Source organism: Sardina pilchardus, chromosome 22 (assembly GCF_963854185.1).
Source record: "Sardina pilchardus chromosome 22, fSarPil1.1, whole genome shotgun sequence".
NCBI lineage: Eukaryota > Metazoa > Chordata > Actinopteri > Clupeiformes > Clupeidae > Sardina > Sardina pilchardus.
Window position 1 is genome coordinate 25,378,529 of NC_085015.1, and position 17,370 is coordinate 25,395,898.

General features: G+C 44.1%; 2 protein-coding genes across 5 annotated transcripts; one reads left to right on the forward strand and one right to left on the reverse strand.

Annotated features, from left to right (window-relative positions):
* The first annotated feature begins 264 nt into the window (after positions 1-264).
* Positions 265-4,699, forward strand: si:ch211-28p3.4 (probable E3 ubiquitin-protein ligase TRIML1). 2 transcript variants are annotated; one of them, XM_062525601.1, is made up of 6 exons: positions 265-512; positions 636-731; positions 1,107-1,334; positions 2,151-2,176; positions 2,737-2,879; positions 3,945-4,699. In XM_062525601.1, exons 1-6 carry the CDS (start codon positions 495-497, stop codon positions 4,520-4,522), a joined length of 1,089 nt encoding a protein of 362 aa, XP_062381585.1. In that variant the 5' UTR covers positions 265-494; the 3' UTR covers positions 4,523-4,699. The 2 variants fall into 2 exon arrangements, with proteins under 2 accessions (XP_062381585.1, XP_062381586.1); XM_062525602.1 differs by having other exon boundaries at positions 267-512; positions 640-731.
* A 516-nt stretch (positions 4,700-5,215) lies between these two features.
* On the reverse strand, positions 5,216-16,989 carry casp7 (caspase 7, apoptosis-related cysteine peptidase). 3 transcript variants are annotated; one of them, XM_062525603.1, is made up of 7 exons: positions 16,856-16,989; positions 16,148-16,317; positions 12,274-12,425; positions 11,625-11,753; positions 10,137-10,312; positions 9,165-9,303; positions 5,216-8,211 (listed from the first exon to the last, which is right to left on the reverse strand). In XM_062525603.1, the coding sequence occupies exons 2-7, from the start codon at positions 16,270-16,272 to the stop codon at positions 7,985-7,987; spliced, it is 948 nt and encodes a 315-aa protein (XP_062381587.1). In that variant the 5' UTR covers positions 16,273-16,317; positions 16,856-16,989; the 3' UTR covers positions 5,216-7,984. The 3 variants fall into 3 exon arrangements, with proteins under 3 accessions (XP_062381587.1, XP_062381588.1, XP_062381589.1); XM_062525605.1 differs by having other exon boundaries at positions 7,983-8,195; XM_062525604.1 differs by lacking the exons at positions 16,148-16,317; positions 16,856-16,989 and adding an exon at positions 15,961-16,138.
* Between the last annotated feature and the right edge of the window lie 381 nt (positions 16,990-17,370).

A 17,370-nucleotide genomic window follows, 5' to 3' on the forward strand; every position in this document is an offset into this window, starting at 1 on the left:
CCCCCCATTGTCCATAGGTTGATATAAATAGGGACGATCCCGGCTGCAGCCCCCTATACAGAGAGTCTCTGAGCCTCTGGGCGACTGTAAGCTTTTGCTTTGCTAGTCACGCTCCTTCCACATCCCGAGGAGTCGCGCTTGTGGCTGACATCCTACCGACTACGCCAACGATCCCTCTGCCCCCTGCCACCCAGATTTACAGACCTTCATGGAAGTATGGACGTGCCTTCCAGGGCAATGTGGGGGGAAGAATGGCTGTGTGACGCTCGATGTCCACACACACACCACCACCTGCCCAAACCACCAACACCCACCCACCACCAACACCCTCCCCTGGCGTGTGGCCTTGGCATTGGAGTATAAATTCAGAAGGCTGAGTGCTTGTGTCTCAGAGACTGGGGCCTTCTCTGACACAAGGTGAGAAGACAAGGAACTGATCCCGAGGGACAAAGACGGGGAACCTTACCAGCACAGAAGTGGTGGAGGAGTCCAAAATGAAGACCATAATTCTAGTAAAGACTCTAAGACATGTCCTGTCCTTAAGACGATCTTTGTCATGTTCTTTGGCATGTTGGTTTTGGTATTCTTTTTTTTTTCTCTTGGGAACATAGTGATCTCTTTGTCTTTCTATCAAGGAAGCACTCGCAAAACAGCAGGAGTACCTGAAACGGCAGAGAGATGCTATCGCGTTCAGAATGAAAAAACTGTCAGCCAAACAGACAGACATAAACGTGAGTTCTACCAGCAGAATGTCCGAAAACTTTCCAGGAAGGTTATGGTCTAATGGATGTGATAGTGACCAGATGAACCTTTCACCACCCAAACTGCAACTCACAGTGCACTTGAGTTGCCTTTGTAGATGCTCAATTTCTCCCAAAAGCCAATTTTAGTTAGTTTCACTCTACTGTTGTAGCTAAAATAGTGAGCATGTTTATTCTGTATATGTTAAAGGAGAAAAATAATGAAATAAAACATGTTGTCTAGTAATACACCGTTAATCTATTGTTACTGAAGCTTTGGCCTTGTGGAATTTGGCTTCTATGAGAGCATGTGCTTGACCTGGTGTGATTAGGGCTATTGAATCTGACCTGTGGCCTCTCAAACAGAAAAAGACAGACACGCTGAAGGAGAAGCTCAAGAAGAAATATGAGGACATGAAGCGTGTGTTAGACGACGACCTGCACATCACGCTGACCCAGTTGGAGATGGAGGCCGAGGCCGCGGAGAGGGTGATCGAGGATCACATGGAGCACTGCTACGCCCTAACGAAGGACATCGACCGCGAGCTGTCCGAACTTAGTGCCCGGTTGGAGGCGCAGATAAACTATGATAAGGTGAGTGACCCTCTACTGAACGACCTGAGCCTACACCAGGGGGTAAGGTGACCTAAGGTGCCTGCACACCGCCCAGACAATGTCCAACAAACCACAACATTGGTTTGTCTAGCAAACATCACAATGGTTGAACATGTGTTTGGGTAGCCAAACTGATGATCGCGGGTCTTTGGTGATTCCTCTGCCTCTACTCCACCTGCTTCAAGTTTGAGCATGGATGGATGGGGTACATGGAGGTATAATATAATATACCTGGAGAGAGTGATTAAGTTCCGCTCTCCATACAAATGAATGGCAGAGGCTAGGCTAGTAAATCCGAACATAGTCAACGCCGTATTGAACACTGGGGCTGGAATCCAGCGCCAGGTAGCCACTAGCCTAACCTCTGCCATTCATTTGTATGGAGGGCGGGACTTAACCACTCTCTCCAGGCACTGACCAAAGCTGGAAATAATGTGTGGACCAACGACGATTTTTATTGGACATTCTGAAAAAAGAGAGTCGTCCTTCAGTTCAGAGGGTGGCGATAATGCACAGCACATACCTTGCTTGCCACTGCTGGTTCCTCACTGATCTAGATAAAGAATGATGGGGTGGCAACAATGGGATAGTCTATCCAGTGCTAGTTATAGATCAGTGGGAACGAGTCTGGAGGACCGAGCATCGAGGATCGAGGAGGGATGCTGAGAGGCCCATTGCATATGGTCGGAGGTGGGATCACTGAGGGCAGGCTCTGGGAGGGAGGCTAGTGCCAAGCACAGTAGGCTACAAGGTCATGGCTAAGATTTAGCTTTTTTTTTTATCCCTTTTTCTCAGGACAAGTCAGTGCAGACAGAGGAAAGGTAAGTTACGCATGTCATGCATTCACACCACGGTCATGGTATACTTTTTTTGTTGCACTTTTAGACGTTTGTAGGTGTTTTCAACTTACTTCAACTTCAACTTCCAAAGTGGATCGCTATTTTGCTAATGGAGTAACATCTTATACTGATAAAAAATGTGCAATATTTTATTCTTGCATGCAATCAGAATAAGTGTTTACTTATTGTCTGTCATGAGATACCTGATACTGTGATGGGTGCTGCTGGCAGTTTATCTTTTTTGAATCAGAGGTCTCACCATTCTATTTTTGACATTTATGATCGGCAATGAACCACGAAGGGTAGACAGACACTATTTTATATGCTCCTGTTTTGTAATACAATCGTATTGTGGGAGTGTGCCATTTGAATATCTGCATTTTTGCACGTTAGTACTGCGCAGTACTTGCATGTGTGTCCCTTTATGTCTGTGCAGTGTGCATGCATGTGCGCATGCCTGCATGTGTTCCCATTCTGTGCTGGCATTCCATGCATCCTCGGTGCAGTCATGCTCTGGCCTCTGTGTATGTGTGTGCCATCAGGATAGCGGCCACGCTGAAGCAGACGGACCCCGAGCTTATCAATTTGGACGAGTTCAAGAATGAGCAGCTCATCAGCCTCACCATCAACCTGCTGCTATTCATTCGCTCGCAAGTGCCCGTCACCAAGAAGCTCTTCCAGAGTTGTGAGTTTCTGGGCGTGGCAACAGCTTCACAACACCTTACCACTTCCCGCAATATCACTGTAATCGAGACCTATCGGGGTTGATCTGGACTTTCCACCACACATTTCTCGTCTGCGTGTTTGTGTTTGTGTTTCCTAAGTGTCCTTAGGAAGCTTAGGTATTTTCAGAGAGCTGTTAAATGGCCGTGATGAAAAACAGCTGATTCATTCTGTCATTTGAGGGTTGCTTTTTAGCAGAGAACTTCCATAAGAAGGTTAATTTAGAAAATGAGACAAGATCAGAGTCCCTTAGTAGAAATAGGTGTGATCTTAAAAGAGCTGGTTTATTTCTCATGAGACAAAGAGAAGGAATTGTCGAGACAAGAAAACTTCCTTTGGGTATATGATATTTTAACTGTATTTGTTTTTAAAAAGGACTTTCATCTTGCAGATTAGCTTTTAATAAAGATACAGGCTCAGTTGAGACTTTTGGCCTCAATCCAATAAGGTCAAGTAAAGGACAAATTCAGAGCAATGCTTCAAGAGGGGCTCACTTTCTAGAAGGCTGCACTGAACATTAGTCTCTGAAGCTCAAGAAAATTACTTCAGTTTTGCGCAAAAATTGCGGTTTGCGTTTTCATGTGAAGAGCTCTGTGTACATCTGTCTCTCACCATGGTAATTGCCCGCTTGCCACATGCAAGCTATTCATTAGAAGCTTTCTCATGGTGACTCAGACAAGCCCTCAGGGCATGAGATGGTAACATATCTGAAGGTATCACACTTCTAGTAAAGGAGGAACACTGGAGCAACACAGATTCTTATTAATTCTCGGTTTTAATGCATAGGTGCAACAAGTGACTAACGTTTCGATGTTTTCATTTTTGTCAGAGTCCGACGAAGATGTAGTAAACATTGAAACGTTATTGCTACTTATTGCTATGCACCTACAGTATGCATTAAAACTACGGAATATGTAAACATCTGTTGCACGAGACGGTCCCTTCCCGTATAGTAGACGCACCAGGCGTCCGCAGAAGCACGAAGGAATTGCCCTTTCTGAAGTATCGCACTTCTGTTTTGACACAGATGCCTCAGAGGTTGTCATTGACCCAAACTCAGCCCACCCCAAACTGATCGTCTCCCCCGAGGGCAACTCGGTCACCTACACCGACTCCTGGCAGGAGGTCCCGGAGAACAAGTCTCGCTTCGACACCACCCTCAACGCCTTGAGCCGGCGCGGCTTCCACGAGGGCCGCCACTACTGGGAGGTGCAGGTGGCGGGCAAGACCTACTGGGAGCTGGGCATCACCTACCCAAGCATCCCCAGGAAGGGCAAGGAGGAGCAGTGCTGGCTGGGCCGCGGATCTGACTCCTGGTGCGTGGAGTTCTTCAACGGCAGCTACAACGCGTGGCACCGGGGCGTGGCACACACGCTGACCCCCGTGGAGGGGCAGAGCTTCACACGCATCGGCGTGTTCTCCAGCTTCCCGGGGGGCCTGGTGTGGTTCCTCGGCGCGGACACCATGACGCCGCTGCACTGCTTTTGCGCGGGCAAGTTCACCGACAGACTGCTCCAGGCCGTCTGCCCCGGAGACGACAACAAGGGGACCAATTGGAAGCCTTTGGAAATATGCGACGCTTCTAGGTCTGGTCCCACTCTGTGATGGACAGTCTGGCCACCGTACCAGAGTCTCTGGCAGCGAGTGATTCGAGTGAGTCAGTGATCTGTGACCAGATACTGCCCACTGCGGTAAAGAGAGACTTAAGGGGTATTATTGTACATTGGCATGACTGTTTCTATCTATGTTCTCACTGATCAGTATTAAAATAATTAATATGTTGTTGGAGACCTGATGGACTTAAATTGTGATGGGACTACAATGGAAAAGGCTATCATATTACACCAGATACAGCAATTAAATGCAAAGTGATGTATTAGTTTAAGCAAATATAAGGTAAAGTACCTATTGAGTATCCCAGAGACCATCTCTTGAACTGCCAATGTCACATAAAGCCCCTTACAAATGAAGCATGTCACCATAAGTAAAAGGTTAAACCTGTAGGCTTCAAGTGTTCATCATCTAACATACAGACAGTTGAGCAACAATTTGGGCCCTAATTTAACATGAAGTACAAAGTCCGTTAACAAGCTACAAACAAGTGTCTTGTGCATGAACTGTAGCCATTGTGTGGCATGTGTGGTTGTATTGGACTAGCTCACCAATGTTTGCATTTAAGGGAAATTGATAAGCTATTAAATAAGCTTCAGTTAGACTTAAGGCTTTGGTTGTCCTTCCAATTAGGGCCCACAGACATGAAGGGAATAATACTGAACAAAAGGGAAACGGATTGCACGGTTGATTCATTTTGATTTAATACAATAAAATAGGGTTTTACACAGGCATTCATTCGATGTCTTTTTAACAAATGTACTACCCCAGATTCAAAAAGAGGCATTAAGGTTATGGCAATATTCAGTATATATCCACAAGATTTCTTTCTTTTTTTAAAGGGGATTTCATACCCCAAATATAATATATTCATTGTTCCAAATCATTAAAATATATTCCTGAGGACAATTGCATTAAACACTGTAAAGCATTAAAAAAAGTTTTTAACTTTTTTAGAAAATAAGATTTTTTTCCCTTCAATTCCATTCCAAAACAAAGGGGAGTTACAAACTCCCTTTGGTACGATTTGGGCACTACATCATTGATAAAAGAGGATCCATGTGTGAAGACAGAGCTAGGTGTGTATTAGTGTTTGTGAGTGAGTGAGTGTGTGTCTGTGTGTGTGGTGGACAGGGTTCATGACAGGAGAAGCATCCCATACACGTGGACTGCCATTTCAATGTCACATCATCATCTGACTTGGGAAAACACCGACTTAAAAAGATTGTCTGACTGCACCGTGTCAAACTTCTGAAAAGGAATACTCCGTAATTGTTTAAGGCGACTGAGAAAGATGAAACTACACGTCTGACTAGAAAAAGGAAAAGATAAATGATGGTACTCGACTAAAGCACTGAAGGCACAGTAGCCATGTAGCATGGTAAGCTTTTCAGCTTTTGCCAGGGCATAGCAGCAAAACTGGAAAAGTGCATTCATCGGCACGGACTGGTGTGTTGTAAATAGACTCGTCATCAGTAATATACTAGCTGCCTCGGTAGACTGAAATCTTTTGGACAGCGCAACAAAACATGCAATGGGTATGCCAATAACACTCTGACCCAGGGAGTTATATGCTACAAAAAAGCTCACTTCTTTAACTTTAAAAAGCTTAAACTACTTCCAAGACCTACTTGTTTTTTTAAAAGCACTGTTGTGAAGACTCCAAATTCCATTCAGTTCTGCTGCCTAATGTAATACTGTTGTGATCTTTCAGACTCTAATTCAAGTTACGACAGGATAGTACATAGCGCTCTTTCACCCGCATGTCAGCTGGGACCATGGGATAGGTCAGCATGCTATAACAGGACTGACAGAAGACAAAAGTAGCCTGTTGTGCTTTGAGTCAACGGCTCAGATCCCATCCACCGCCATGTTAGGTGTTCTTAAGTGTCCGGAGTTAAATTTACAAATCTTGTCTGAAGAAGAGAGCACATGTCACTAAAGAGAGATAATGGTACAAATCAAGGGAGACTGAACGTTTGGCAACATATGCCCTCCAAGTTCAATGACCTTTGATTCTAATTGTCCAATTACAAATCACTTAAATGAGAAGCACAAGTATTGTATCCTTCTTGATTTTAACTTGAATGAGAAGTGCGAGTAATGTATCTTCCTTGAATTTAATCGAACTTGAGTTATTCTGCATTGTCAATGAATGTTAGATTTTTTTTTCTTTTTTCCTTAATGTGATGTTACAGACAGGTGATGCGGTCCATTAGTTAACAATTTACTAACAACTAATGTGTGGTCCACTAGTTAACAATCTGGGTCTAAGCAGGAAAATGATATAAATGACAAACAGACAGCCTGAGAGGATGGGGAAAACATTGGCTCCAATGGTTAAAGTTTTAAAGACGAGCAATAAAAAATGTCGATTTTTCACCGCCCTTTTCTTTAATCTCCAACTTAAGGAAGTCCACTCATTGTATTTCCGAGTCCCCTCGTGTCTCTGTGCGGATGTCGCCCGGTACGATCTGTTCGGCAGTGGACAGCAGACACAGCTCAGGGCCACGTTTCCCCGATTCGTTAAGAAGCTCTTAAGTGCTAACTGCTAAGAACTTCTTAGGAGCGTTCTTAGAATGTTCTTAGAGCACTCCTAAGAAGTTCTTAGCACTTAAGAGCTTCTTAACGGATCTGGGAAACGCGGCCCAGGTACTTTTGCTGCGAGTCTCAGTCCTCTGCTAAACTGAGGTACGGCCTTCACTGGTGAGATCCAGTCTCACTCTGGGCCAAAACCAGTGAGCAGGAGGAACAGTATGAAACGACAACGAACAGCTGAAACAAACGCGGAAATGCACAGGTCCCTATCCGGCTTGCGATCACTTCCCGGCATGTGCCCCAGGTAAACTCGTCGCTTAACTCGCAAGGTAAAAGTGGATGACTTGAAAGGGAGCTTGTGCATTTCCCCCACCCCTCTCAAAATGATTTCAGTTATCCAACCCTCACCTATTCCCCACCAAAACAGCAAACTCTTCATGCGGTTGGTTGAATGCTAATTCAAAAAAAAAAAAAAAAAGGAAAAAAAAAAAAGGAAATTTAAAACATGTATATTTCACACCGCCTGTTTCGACAAATATCAGATGTGACATCATTATTCCCGAGGGGAACAACCTGAAAGAGGCAAGTATCACCACCAACACATGAACGCGGATTACCACTGAGGATTTACTTCTTCTTTGTCTTCGTTTGATATATTTCAGAGCGTATCTTTTTTGCGCCCAGTGTCACGTGAGGAAAAAAAAAATGGCTTTCACGCACAAAAAGTTTTTTTTTGCTTTTTTTTAAAAAAAGAAACGAAACGCCAGCATCCAGCCACGTCTGGATCATCCCTGAATGTTGAAACCGCTCCCGGTGTTCCGATCCCGCACCATCCCGGTGAGTTTTCCCCCTCCCAGTCCAGTCGGTCGGCCGTTAGCGGTCGCAGTGGTCATTTTGGAAGAGCCCTACCCCAAACCATCAGTTGAAGTAGAGCTCTTTGGTCAACATGGAGACCACGCATGGTATCTGTTTCTTCTCGCTGAAGCGAGGGTCCTCCGACCAGGACTCGAAGCTGGTGGCCACCATGTAGTTGACCCGCGTGAGGATCTGCATTATCTCCAGTTGCTTCCCGAACTCGTTGAGGACGTTGCAGAGGGCCTGGACAAACCAGGAGCCGCGGCCAGGATTCCTCCACGAGTAGTAGCCTGCAACAGAGCAGGCACGTCCTCAGTACTACTCCAAAATGTGTTAGGGCGCGCATCTTGCCATTTCTATGCTGCAAGACTAATCTAACATTATGTTTTTTTTTGTGGGGGAGGAGTCTCTCTCTGTGTGTGTATGTCAGTATGTGTGTGTTTTGGGGCGGTCAAGGGGTGTCTGTCATTTTAGCAAGTGCCCGATTTTTAACATTACTTTAAAATTATTATCAACATAATTATACTTCTTTAGGTTCTTAATTATTGTTATTTTTTAGATTCCATTAAGATTAGATTGAGATCTTTTAGGGTATTTTAAATGACAATTCAGGAGACAATTCATGAGAATTTTATGGATTTATGAAGACATTCATAAAATGCCTGAAAGTCAAACATAGCCAAACATGTCATTCACGCTCCAATGGCTAACGCTTTTCCTCTTCCTTATGTGAAATCGAAATGGACTTGCTGGCATTTGGCATCAAAAGTAATTGGCATCAAAACGCCTTTTCAAGGTCAGGATTTTGTGCATCAGCAGATGTCTCGCCACATACAGCTACTCTGTCTATGGTTAATTGTCTGGGATACAAGTGAGGAAAATATATGGAGACTTGTTTTATTTTTGTTATAGTATGTGTTGAGTGTCAGAACTTCCATAAGAATCACTCACCTTTTCTGTTCACATTTTTGGATTGGATTCAAATGTATAAATCTCACAAAAAATACTAATTGTTGCCATTAATAAATTAAAAACGCTCCTGTCCCCAATTACCCCCCCCCCCCCCCCTTCCCCTATATTTTAATTGATTAACTTAATCTAATTTTAATTTGTATGTAATATTTCTCTGGTTCTGTGAGACGGAACCTGATAAACACCTAGCGTACAGCACAGTTTCATTGCAGCCGTACGGTATCGCCGTCCAATACAGGCAGAGATCCGTCACTAGACTGTGTTGCGCTACCTGGCACGGTGGAGTAGGCAAACAGGAAGTCTGCCTCCACGGGGATCTTGTGTCGGGGGTTGGCGTCCGTCTCCAGGGTGTCGTTGGGGGGTCCCGAGTCTGTCTGAATGCCGTCGTCAAACTCTGAACCCCGACAAGCCTGGGAGAGATAATAAATGGAGTCATATAAGCCTTCCTCGCCTTTCACCTGAATGAGAGACAGGTTGGTCTGGTAAGCCAAGGGGATAGACGGCAAATGACATCACGCCAGGCAAGAAAAAACAACACCAGAGAGTTTGGCAGGCATCTGATTGGCAGTCATAAACAGCTAGCAATGCTTTTTAAAGTCCTAATTTTGGAGTGATGGGAAATGTTTCTTTGTTTGTGTATTCCCGAACACTGCACCTGCATGACGTACTGACAGGGAATTCAATTATGAAAATGTTTTTATTTGAGAGCCTTATTTATAGCACAAACCTGAAAGTCTGCATTCTGACCTCTGACATTTCTTTCAGTCAGTTCTAAGTTTACTTTCCCGTTCTTGTTTACATTTTTATTTTACGTAACACCCCCCCATCCCCCCCCTCCCATTTCACCTGTCTCTTAAAGGAGAACTCCAGCAATTTTCCACAAAGATCTCTGTTTCTCGAGGTCACTTAGCACAGGTACTGTTGGCTTGAAAAAAAATCGATGGTACCTTGCTCAAGTTGTTCCAGACAACAACAAGAGCAGCCAGGCAGCTACAGCACTACACTCTGGGGGCATCTTTAAAATCCTGCCCCCCCCCGCCCCCATCCCCCACCCTCCTACCAACAGTACTCGCCGACCTCGAGAAACAGAGATCTGTGTGAAAAAAAAAAAAAAAAAAAAAAAAAATCACCAGATTTCCTTTAAGCGCTCCTTCTCTTTCTCACCCTTCTCCCACTCTATCGCTCGCTCCGCACGCAGGCCCCCCCCCACCTCTCAGCCCCTGGCGCACGCTGTCCGTCTCACCTGGATGAAGAAGAGCTTGGGCTTGCCCACCAGGCTCTTGCACATGTCCCCTCGGAAGAGCGAGGTCATGCTCTTGATGGGCATGGCCCCGTCCGTGCCGTAGATCATGCCCTCCTCGCCGTGGCTCAGCAGTATGCAGGCGAAACAGGAGCTGTCGCTGTGGTCCTCCTCTGAGGCTATGGGAGACGCACACACACACGCAAACACACACACACACACGCACGCAAACACACACACACACACAAACACAATTTACAGGAAGATTTGTTGCCGTTAACTATATGAGATTTCATTAAACATCAAACTCAGCATAAACAGTGTTGTTGTATCTGTAGAGGAATGACAATACGGCATAGTTATCATATTGTGCTTGTATCTTTTAAGCATTTGCTCACCGCCCTTAGCTAATTCTCTGTTTGCTATTTGGGGCTATAGCGTATACCATGGCAAGATCCTCGGGTCAATTTTCGCAGGAGTTACACTTTAACAGGAAGTAAACAGTCTCCCATGCACTGGTGTCTAAGCAAGCACAGAGGAAATCAGTCACCTATCCATTCTTAAAAGTACCAAAAACCAAACACCACCCAGGCCTAACCTAACCTCACACCCTGATTTTGTGATAATCCAGTGGAATGCATACCAGCAACACACATGAATTTAATTAGCCATCAGTCCTACATATAAAAGGGGAATTGCATGCATTTAGATAACTGAACAAACAACCAACAGCCCCAATCTGCAGTGTATCCACTTACAGCACGGAGATAACAGCTCCACAGTCCATACTTAACACTAAAGCCCTGTACAGCTCAGCAGCATTTGGAAAACAATACATCTGGGGTGAATCATAGACATCTGGACTTTGGACTGTATTGGGGGCAACACTGTGTCCTACGTGCAGCAAAAACAGACCAGCAGGAGGCGACAAAGGTCCATCTACTGCTGGTTGCCCCCTACCCTACAGAAATAGACCACTCAACAATGAAAAGCAGTCATGAGCAACTTTGACAGCGCTGACAAGCTATACTGGCGCTAGCCCAGGAGGGGGTGACACAGACGCAATGAAGGAAAGATCATCTGACCTCAAACTAGCCAACATCTCATCCCACACTGCAGTATATGGCATTGCATAGCTTCTGCTATTATTTACAGTATGCCAGTCCGCATAGGGGATACTTTAAACACAGCCGAGATTTAACATTTGGTTTCATGCTCACAGTCTCAGATATCCCGGTTCGACGATTTGTTGTGTTGCTATCCTTGGGCCTATACGCTTTCCTAGCTTCCTTGGGGGACCCATTCACTTTACCCGTTTAAGTTTATAACCCTACTGTATTATTTGTTTGAAGTGGTATTGTGAATAAAACTAAACTAACTAACTAACTATCAACTTCAGTGTATAAATACTAATAAATGGCTACCAAGCCAGACAGAAAGAAAGAGAGACAGAACTGTACTGGACACATGAAAAAAAGTTTTGTGGCTCACCCTCTTTCATCAGACGCTCCATCTTCTCGCAGGTCTGGTCGTTGTAGACACACACGTCGAAGCCAAGGCTTTTGAAGCACTTGTACAGCTCCCCGGCGTCCCGGTCAGTTCCGTTGCGTACATTCATCCCTGAGTGTGCACACAATGTATATATCGCATATCATTAACTATGCCGCCAATTACAAACACCAGAACTGCGCCGCACTACAAAACACTCTAAGGGTTTGACGTATCATGACAGCTCCTAGCAAAAAACACAACCAAATGCTGGAAAAATACCTCATAAACGTGAGAAGCAGAATACAGTCATTTCATTATATCAGTCACATTGTGTATCAACCGCAACACCAATGTGTAAACCTTGGCTAATAGTTGGAAAATGACAGTATTTGTATGTAGGGTGATGCAATAACATTGTTGATTGGAGGTGCCATGTCTTCCTACGTGGCTAATCCGGGAGCTAGTGCTAACCATACACTTTTATAATAACACATTTTTCTGAAGAAGACTAGCTGAAATATCACACATTTTGCTCAAAATAAAAACCATGTAACTGCAACTACTAACTCCAGCAAGTTCTTATACACAAAAATATGGACTTATGATCCCATGTTGTGTGAGAAACGGATAGGCAAACAGATAGGCATACCTGTCTTTTCGTCAAAGTTCTTGTTGTTGATGATGATGCACTTGCCCACACGCTTGTGGCTCATCTTATACTGGAATGTAGGTGAAACGATCCTGTAATGGCTTTCTGAGGAATTCTCCTGCTCTCGCGCCTGGCCATCCTTATTCTTCTTACTGGGAGGACAAGACACACACACACACACACACGCACACACACACAAACACACAAACACGCACGCACACACGCACACACACGCACACATTCACATTCTCATTTCAGAGAGATAAGGCACCTCTGTGGCACAAGGTGAAGGCTATGCCATTGTCACTCATTTGTCCCATTGAAAAACCAAAGAACTTTCCCAATTGTTTGGTTGAAAGTACATTCTCTCATTTAGACTGCCGTTAAATTCATGGCCTCGAAACAAATGAGTGAAAAATATATCGGCTTTCACAATGAAATTGATTAGTATTTGATCTAAATAACATTAATGATGAGGACTTGATTAGTTCAGTCTGAATACCTAATAACAGTATAAAAACAGTTTAGTACGTTATTTTTTTATGAACAGTTGCTGAGATGGTGGAGATGCTAGCCCAATTTCACTGAACATGGGGTTAGGAGCATTCAGTGGATCAAAACAAAGTCTTCAAAATACTAAGGAACCAAAGATGGTAATTCAAAACCAACACCACTTCCTGCTTAGATTTATCTGGCAATTTGACCATCCCTTACAGGAATGAAAAGGCTGTTTTTGTGGCCACCATCCATTCCACACATATTATGGATCTTCTTTCAACAACAACAAAAAGAAAAAAAGCTATACTAACACTCACAGAAGCACCAACTAAAAACAGCTTTAAAACGTAATTCGCTAGCCTTTCAATGAAATATATGGCAGCATAGCCAACATATTCAACATCAAGTCTTTTTTGACGTGAAAGACCTAGATCTTTGGTTTACAATGAAAACGTCTGTCATGTATTAGCATGAAGAGACTGCACACTAACCACATCTTTAATACACCTCAATATCATTTGGATCAATGTCATACCAAGAGACTCTCTAAGTCACATGAAAATGTATCTCAAAAACAACGAGGGCCACAAACATACATCTTTAGCTGAGGAAACAAGGTCATGGCCAAACCATCTACCACCAAGTCCTTCAAAAAATGTAACAAAAATAAAGATGTAATCCAAACGCAGTTGAATCAAAACACGACACACATCAGCAACAACTGTATGCAAACTCTAACACAGTATATTCCCTTAAAAAACAAACATGAGCATACTTTAAAATGAAAATATATACACATGCCTGAATGGCAAATCTTACACACTTCTCATATTTCCATTTTTTCAAAGGATCCATCCAGATGGGAAGGCCACAGCAGAGAGGCCATAGCACTCACAATATCTGCATGTATTCCAGAACAGCCTAGTCATCAGCTTGGCCCAGTGCTGCAACAATGGGAGCCCATGCTCACTTGTTCTCACACAAACACACACATTGCGCGCGCACACACACACACAGTGTGGGGACGTGGGAGTGGGGGGGTGGGGGTGGGCTTCACTGCTCCATAGGGTTGCCATGTGATCACTCTGATCTCAACAGCACCCCCCCCACACACACACACCCCTCCAAAAACATCCCAACCAGCAATTACACCCCCCATGGCCCCAAGTTGTATGTAGGTCTCACCAACCACTCCCCCCCTCCCCCAATGTGCCCCCCCCCTCAAACCCCCCCTCCCCTCCCCTGTAGCAGGAGCTGAGTCGACCTTACCTGGGTTCGTCATTAAGTGCTACACCACTCTGCATCTGAAAACGCGTTGCTCCTCTCTCTGTCTCAACCTGGACCTGGATGGTGAAACGGGTGTACGTGCCTCCAAACTCTTTTTCGGGGGGGGTTGGGGGGGGTCTGAACGGGTGTCCCCTTGAATTTTTTTTTTTTTTTTTTTGGCGTGGGTTGCGTGTCAGGGAGGAGGGTGTGAGCTAGCATCCAGACATGCGCTATACTCTATAAAGAGGCGAGTGGGCTCTGTGACTGTGGGCAGGGCGGTGCGGGGGGCGGAGGAGGAGGGGAGGGGGGGATTGGGGGGGGGGTGGTGTGTGGATTTGAGGGGGGGGCCCTGAGTCAGCAAGCCTGGCCACGCCAGAGCTTTCTAAAAAGGCCCCTGGTCAGCCCCCTCCCACTGCCCACCAGCCAATGCCCGCGGACGAGGTCACGCAGGGCAAACCGCCGGACCCACTGCTGACGAGCACACAAACAGGGCTCGGGCTCGTGGCTGCCCGCTGGACACCTGCACCTGCACCTGCACTGGGGACTTGGCCTACCTCACCTGAACCTGCAGCGCTCTCACAGACACCTCACAGGTGACGCAGTTTGCCGTGGGGACAATCTTGCCTGTTTTAATACAGCCTGCATCTCAACTAAGAAACCAATATACAGTAAATTTCAATGCAATAGCAACAGCTAGATACAGTATTGGGCTAACATACATTTACTTGCACTAGTCCAACAAGCTCTAACGGTAAACGTTAAAAAGTTCAATCTGTAGTTCACTCAAGCACCTCACCTGCTGCCGTTATCAACATGCTAACACCTGGATGCAAGCTACACTCAAGTAAAGCCAAGTAAAGCAAAATGGTGTGAAACTAAATGGAGCATTGCAATTCTGACAGTGAATAAATGTTCCACCATTGTTTCCAAAAGATCAAACTCCTGACAAGCGGCCAGGTTTCTGTGAACTGTGTGACGGATGCCAGTAATACAACCAATGGCTACATTCCGGTTTGACGGATTGGCGGTAAGAGGAAACAACTCTGTTATGAAAAACAGTTCTGAGAAGTTATTTATCAAGTGTGTCATTTCCAACATCAGAGTTCTGTTCTCCAGGTCAAAAGATGACACCTACTGTAGGCCTTAGTTTCTCACAGATATATGAAACCTTTTCATCACATTTTGGCGCTTGTTGGAATATGGCAATGCATTATAGAGAAGTTCTGGGTTGACCCCTTGGGAGAGGTTAAGCAAAAGTGCTGGGGATTACAGGAGGCAGGGAGTTAGAAATGTTAACCAGATATCTCACTTCTGTAAAAACGTTGAGAACAGATGTTTTCACATTTCTTGCTAGTGTGCCTGTCCCACAAACTGCCCAGTTTATATAACCTGGTGTGATGCATGTGACATAGACATGCATTTGAAAGTAAAAAAGTGTCACAACAGTGTTATAATTTCCTTTGAAAATATACACTACTCACAAAAAGAAAAGGTCAGGAAAATGCAGCTTCCGGGTGAAATTTCAGGATGAACTTAAAATCTACTGTAACCTTTACATGTGAACTTAATGTGACATTCTCTACATTTTTAATGCAAATTTTTGAATGTCCAACAGTTCAACTTTCTGTACTGAAACACTGAATTTCAACCAAAAGACAGGTAGGCCTATCCCTAACTTTTTGTCTGTAGCGCACTTTGTAGCCTACTACAGCGATGACTCATGTTTTGGTGAAAGAAGATCCCTCTAGAGAAGCAGCAGTGATGTAACCAAAATCTCAACAACCTGACCATGCAAAAGTTACAATCATTTTGAACCAATGAACCATGTTGAACCATTTTGACCATTTTAAATCAAACACCCATGTCATTGTCACATCTCGCGTCTGGTCTATTTTCAAAAAAACTCCATTTGTTAAAACTCACTAAAGACAAAGGCTGTCTATTGAAGGATGTTGCTGCCCCCTAGCGAAACCAATCGACATCATACCAAGATGTGTGAAGAGTGAGAGGTCAATTCACAACTTGCTCCTAGATTAGAGAGAGAACCACGATATGTTACTCGGGTAGGAAAAGTTCATCGCTCACTCACTCACTCAAGTTTATCACTCACCCTCCAAACAGCAGGAACCTGCCTTTCCTATCTGGTTTGGCATCCATAGTATCTGCCATCATGTCCTGGCATGTCTCGGCATCGACCACATCAGCCTCAGCTTCAGTTTCACGGTCCTTATCCATCGTTAACTTTCCGAAGTTTGTGACCGTCTGATGACGACTCCAGGGCTAAGTGGAACATAAGGAAACAGATGATAATGGTCACAAGTTGTCAACCAGCAGGAACTGATTTCTGCTTTTAACACGTCAGGTTTCTTTCAGGTTGACAAGCGCGAATGTAGTGCGTGCTTCTTCGACTTCCTTATAGCCAAGGGTTTAAATGAAAGAACGGGAAACGAAAGATAAGGAGGCTTGCCATAGCTAATAAAGAAAGTGAAAGAATCAAGCTGCTACTTAGAAAGTGAAAGACCACAGCTACTCATTGCTATAAGTTAGATAACATTACTGTACAAACGCCGGCTGCATTAGATACATTTCATTTATTGTTACCCCTAGTACGTACGTACTGCTAAAACTAGTTCAAGCTTGCCATTTAAACAGTTACTATTTTGAAAGTGCCTGGGCAAAGGAAGAGCTAACGTGACTAGCCGCTAGATGCTAGATTAGAACACTGCATTTTAGTGCTACAAAGGGCAACGTTATGCAAAACAGTTCATGTTAGCGCTAACCAGGATAACATTACTTTGAATTAATATGATCTACTTACGTGTTATTTGGAGTAACGTTATATCCGTGTAACGACAGGTAAATACAGATTCGTATGTGAAATAGAGTCCCACGCAGTGCAGGTCAAATTCCTGCTTAAAAAAGTATTTTCTTAAAGATAAACTGAAAGTTAAGATGCCTGAAAGGGGTGTGTGTATGATCATTATTATGCAGCCTACGTAGGTAAGATACCATTTAAAGGAACAGTGCACTGCATCAAATTATGGCTGTCACTGCTCAGATGCCAAGGCTTAGTAGACAAAAGTTGACATAGGCCTATCTCTCAAATCATTCTTTCAAGAGGGCTCTAAACCGGTTTGTACATATACATATTGCAATCCTCATTAATGTAGTATTACCAAAGTATTACCAACTTTTAAATAGTTTACTGTTACATTTATTGTATTGTATTGTTGTTATCTGTATGTCGCTTTGAACAAAAACATCATGTCCTGGTCTGACTATAACCATAATCATAAATGTCTCCTGGAATAAATTATTAATTACAATATTGTA